The 5,258-nt window shown below is 53.1% G+C and overlaps 2 protein-coding genes across 2 annotated transcripts; both read right to left on the bottom strand.

The window, feature by feature from the left end:
* Positions 1-214: 214 nt before the first annotated feature.
* Positions 215-1,356, bottom strand: L226DRAFT_527714 (uncharacterized protein; the record flags this gene model as incomplete). Its single annotated transcript, XM_067679160.1, has 4 exons — positions 215-286; positions 427-816; positions 896-1,096; positions 1,180-1,356. The coding sequence occupies 4 exons, from the start codon at positions 1,354-1,356 to the stop codon at positions 215-217; spliced, it is 840 nt and encodes a 279-aa protein (XP_067528244.1).
* A 2,433-nt stretch (positions 1,357-3,789) lies between these two features.
* Positions 3,790-4,939, bottom strand: L226DRAFT_474554 (putative ribonucleoside-diphosphate reductase small chain B; the record flags this gene model as incomplete). Its single annotated transcript, XM_067676611.1, has 5 exons — positions 3,790-3,876; positions 3,925-4,046; positions 4,097-4,509; positions 4,558-4,796; positions 4,844-4,939. The coding sequence occupies 5 exons, from the start codon at positions 4,937-4,939 to the stop codon at positions 3,790-3,792; spliced, it is 957 nt and encodes a 318-aa protein (XP_067528243.1).
* Between the last annotated feature and the right edge of the window lie 319 nt (positions 4,940-5,258).

Raw genomic sequence — 5,258 nt, 5'->3', positions numbered from 1 at the left:
CTAAAGCCTCCTTCGAGTTCGGCCCTTCTTTATCATGCCCTTCACATCATCCTCCTTCTTTGAATCGTTCTATGTCAAACAATCCCTCAGAATTGGACCCGAAATGCCACCGAGTTCCAATTATTTTTACATGCACTCGTATGCTATTGTGCCCCCATCACAATCCCTTCCTTCAAACAACTGAGCCCGTGGCCCTCATATTGAGATACGTATTCTAGACCTTGCCCTGTGGTCTATTCGCCAGCCACTTGTTATACCCATTTGTGTAGAACTTCTTCTCTATGCCCTATGCAACGTGAAGAACATGTCACAGTCACATTCCACATTCCAAGTACCATGTACGATACAGATTTTCCCCCGCTTTCACAATCATCCAAGAAATCAAAGTGAATACCATAAAGTTACGCAACTGACCCTTCAGCCCACACGAGCAAAGAAACCCTGCACGTCCTCCAAATCATAGCCATCGACAGCAACAAAATCGGTCAGCTGCTCATTCCTTGCCTTCAAGACCAGCACAGGTCCACACCAGACAGCAGGCGGTGGATCGACGTGCTCGACCAGCTGTAGGACAGTCTGGTTAGGCTCCAGTTCGCATACGATGTCCTCGTCCTCGGAAAAGATGTTCATGTCGTAGAAGATGACCAGGGGGTACTGACGCGGTTCCATGTTGTTTCCGAATGTGACAATCGATCTCCCCACCGGATCCATGACATAGTCGATGATGACTGCTGCCCACCGAGTCCTGCCGCTGGCAGCGTCGCAGTACAAGGCTTGAAGCGGAACGTCCACCACATGCATGCGAGCTGTTTCTGGCTATCAGCTCTGTCCACTTCCTGGATACCGCCCGACTACTGTACTCGCCTTCGTTCACCTCCAGGTAAAATCCTCGCACCTTACGCGGCGGTACGTCGACCGCCACAGAGGGCGGCGGAATGACAAATCGGAAAGGCGATCCTGCCGTCGCGTCAAGAGCCAGCGATATATCGGAGCTCCTGCGCACTAGCGCCCGCCGCTGTTGCACGATTCGGCAGTACGCCGTGGCCTCTCCCTGGCCGATGCCAACGTCCCGCGCGCACGCGTGCCTCGCCCAGTCCTATTACATGAGACCCGTCATGTCAGCTTCCTATTAACTCGCGCGATTCAAAGCTAACGAATCTAGCAACCCATAGTACTCACCTCGGCAGCGTGACAAGGGCCGCAGTATGGAACATCGTCCTTGCAAGAGGCACAGACAAAGGAAGCGTCCTTCGTACAGCCTGGTACATTGCACTGCAGCAAGCGGTGGACGCGACGGAGGCACGTCATAGGATGGGGACAGGCTGGGAGAGGATGCTGCTCGACGTTCAGAGCCATAATTCGAATAAGGGTCGAGTGCGGTTTCACGAAGTCTCGAGAGCAAGAGTGCTTACCGACGAACTGCCCTTCTCTCCTTTATATACATATCCAGTCGAAGCTTCACGGGCATTCGCGCGTAATTGTCACGGCGTCCGTCCGTCAGGCATAATTGTGCTTGCCGCTGTCACAGTGTTTGAAAAAGACCGAAGGCATTTATGCAATACTTCGCACGATCATTCGCGGCCTACCTTGATTAGCCGTCATTGCGAAGGCCATCGCGCACATATCAAGAATCCTGTTAAGGCTCTGTTCATCACAATATAATCGCGAAATGAATATTCCTATCGTGCAAAAGCCACTGTCTCTTCGTGTGGTTATCGAAACGGACTGCCACATCATGTACACCTTACAAGACACTGTGCTTTCCAAAACAGTCTTCCCTACCGGTCTGTTGCGTGAACCGTAAGCACTCCATGTACAAGATCCTGTTGTACAACACAGCTCTTTACGATTAACAGACACGAGCCCATCCGCCAGGACTGTATTCTAAGGAATCAGCGCCAACAAACTCGACCACGACCAAGCGCGCTCCCTGCGCACCCGGTTCACGTGATTACCGGCAGACCCCGATCCCCAGCATTTCCACCGCCACCTATCTCGCTCTCTTGCTCATTACAAGTCTTTCCCAATCGTACCGACCTTGGTCCTACCACTGATGACTTCCGGTACAATTGCCAGACCCTATACTCTGAAAGATGTACGCGACTACTCGACTCCTCACCCTTCCCTTTCCCGCTCTCTAAACGCAACTCCCCAAGCCTTCGCAATACTGATAAGCGTTCTTATAGATACCCTGTACATTTCGCAGCAGACGTCTTACAATGTCGCGCTTTACTCATACAACAATCCCACACCTCGCATTCCGCTCGGTCCGCTTTCCCTCTTTCCGCCCTACTACGCTACTCATCCTCTGTATGCCCAACGAGCTCAGCCACCTCTGCCGCATCATTGTCCTCCTCCATCCCGCGAAACGCGCGTCGAAGTTCCCCCAGTAGTAACGATTCCATCTCCATCGACAGCACAAACCAAATGTCGTCCTCGGTCGTACCACGCCACAATAACCCATTCATCAGGACCACTCGTACGTTGGGCAACACCCTCCCCTCGCGGCGCTCGACGCTAATCGACACGCGAAAGAAGAACTAGCTTTTCTTTTAATGGAACGGTTACTTCGCCATTTAAGTGTGCTTACCCGCTCGCCTTCGAACATCACGACTAAGTATTGCTCTAACGCGGTCGGACCACTTTGCGCACCCGCCATCCTTCGCAAAGTCTCCTCCGACACGGGTTCCAGGGGGGGCGGGCCATCCGACTCATCATCCTCGAATGAGCCGTCCATTTCCCCCGTTCCCGGCCTCTGAGATGCTTCCTCAAGTGCGTCCACCTCGCGTGGGCCTCTACTAGCGGCATTTAATGTTACCCCTGCGCATTCCATAGTAACACGAAACTCACCTCCCTTGAGCCCTGCTCGGGTCAATTCTCATCTGCCTCGTGCTGCTCCCTTGAGAGCGATAACGAGCGTACGTTTGCGGACTCATTGTCACCGCCATACTTTCCCCTCTAACTGATTCTCTCCGCCTATATAGCCGTCCTTGTACCAACGAAGCCAGCCTTAACAGGTACAAATCGATCCCCGCTGACTTCCGGTGAACCGACCGCCCCATTCTTCGGGTGCCGCCCTCCTCTCAACGTATCACACCGAAGTCATACAGTCATCTAACCCTCCACGTCAACTTCCAAGGTCACCGGCGAATGGTCAGCTAGGCTCCGTTACCTCTTCTCGGCCCGCACATGTAAAGTTACGGTACACATATACCCTATCGCCCCCTTACCAGCTACAATCCCGCACCCCCAAACCATCTCTGCCGTAACTGACTATCCGCGCGTGCTATCGGACTCACGATCTGTGTCCCTTTACAGGATCCTTGGACGGTCTGTTGTCAGCTACCAACAGGCCTGCTCATTCAATCCTCACCCGACTTCTAAATCGTCCGACCTTCCTCTGATCAACCCCACACACTTTCCCGCAGATCAACCCAAACAGCACCACAAATCCCTGCTTCTCAAGCGCACTTTCTCCCTCTCATCACACGCTCTTACGTCTGACATATCTCGCTCGCCAACACCGTCTCTCCTTCTCAACTCAATTACTCCTGCTGAACAGGGAAGCTCACCATTACCCAGCCGCTCTGGACAACTACGGCCCCCCTACGCCACACAAGTGACGATCGGCATCGTTCCTTCCCGTATCATAAACGCCATCCGGATCGGTTTGTGTTCATACTGGTACAAGATAACGAGACATTGACTGCCATGCTTCTCTGCTTCCTTCCACTGTCATCCCCACAATCCAAGCGCACGTTACATCCACCGCACGTTCCGTCTTCAAGTTCAAACGCACGCGCCTATGTACTCGGTCACCCCCCGCTCGAAGAAGTTCGCACGGCCTTCGACCGCTATTGTTTCCATGAACGGGAACTGTAAACATGTAAGCACCTACCCAGGTAACGATTCGCTGTCGCTCACCGGATTATCCTTTCCGAAATGGGGCGGGAACCCCAGTTCCCCCAGAAGAAAGTCCGCAACGTACTCCATGTAGTCCCCCATCATATCCGCGCTCATACCATTCAGATCTTCAGGTAAGGCAGCTGTCAATTTGCGTCAGATCGTTCGCGTGCTTGCCAAATTCGAAACCTACCTCGAAAGAAATCCTTCTCCAGACTAACTGCTTCTTCGATCATAACGCGAACTTGCTCCCACGCGGCCTGGTGATACAAGTGCCTCGAGAGCAAGCACGCAAAGGATGTATGCATGCCTTCGTCCCTCGCAATCAACTCGTTCGACTGACACAGTCCGGGCAACAAGCCCCGGCTTCTAACCCAGAAGATTGCCGCGAACGAGGATGAGAAGAACACCCCCTCCACTATCGCGAACGCCACCAAGCGCTCGCCGAACGTCCGCGAAGACGACGCAATCCACCGCAAACACCACTCTGCCTTCGCGGTTACAGGTGACATGTTGCTGAGAGCCGTAAACAACCGTGCCTGTTCGTCGTGGTCGTTGATGAGCTCTTGAATCAAACGTGTGTACATTTCGGAGTGGACGTTTTCCCTACGTCGTTCATTAGCATCGATCTTCACCTGCACCCGAACCACTCACATCATGATTTGATACCCGTAAAAACACCTCGCTTCCGCTACTTGAACCTCTGCGCAAAATCGCGTCGCAAGATTCTCGACAACGATGCCGTCCGATGTGGCAAAGAACGCAAGTATAGTCGACAAGAAGCAGCGCTCCACATCCGTCAAAAGATCGCTCCACTGGACCGCGTCCTGTGACAGATCGATCTCAGCGGCAGTCCAGAACGACGCTTGCGCAGCTTTATAGGCAGCCCATATCTTCCTCGTGGTCAGTACGCGTACCACTGGCATGTTATCGTACTCACCTCGGGGTATCGGATCAGAAACAGGACAAACCGAGACATCTCAGGCCTGAGCAATACCTCATCGCAAGGGCATACCGGGTTATTGCAAGTGGCCATGGTCAAGCGAGTTGTCTCAGGTACTTTCCACTCCTTCGGTTATATATGCCGTCCATGTCAACATCCTCTTCACACTGACGCTCTTCCACCCATACTTAGTTTCGCGCATCCTGCCCCTTCCCGCCATCGGCGAGCCACTCTCCACCAGCGATCCTTCCACAATTCATTCACTACCCACGTCCCCCCTATCTCACGCCCTTCTACGCAGAACCTGGAACCATACTTGGAACGCGACTTCATCCTTTGCACATTCATGGTAAAGTCAATCGGACCCATTTTGGGCTCCTCTCCGCCCTCCCTCACAATTCACAATACTCAC

Source organism: Lentinus tigrinus (genome assembly GCF_003813185.1).
Source record: "Lentinus tigrinus ALCF2SS1-7 unplaced genomic scaffold L226scaffold_127, whole genome shotgun sequence".
Taxonomy (NCBI): domain Eukaryota; kingdom Fungi; phylum Basidiomycota; class Agaricomycetes; order Polyporales; family Polyporaceae; genus Lentinus; species Lentinus tigrinus.
The sequence above is the reverse complement of the archived record's forward strand: the minus strand, read 5'-3'. Positions and strand labels throughout refer to the sequence as shown.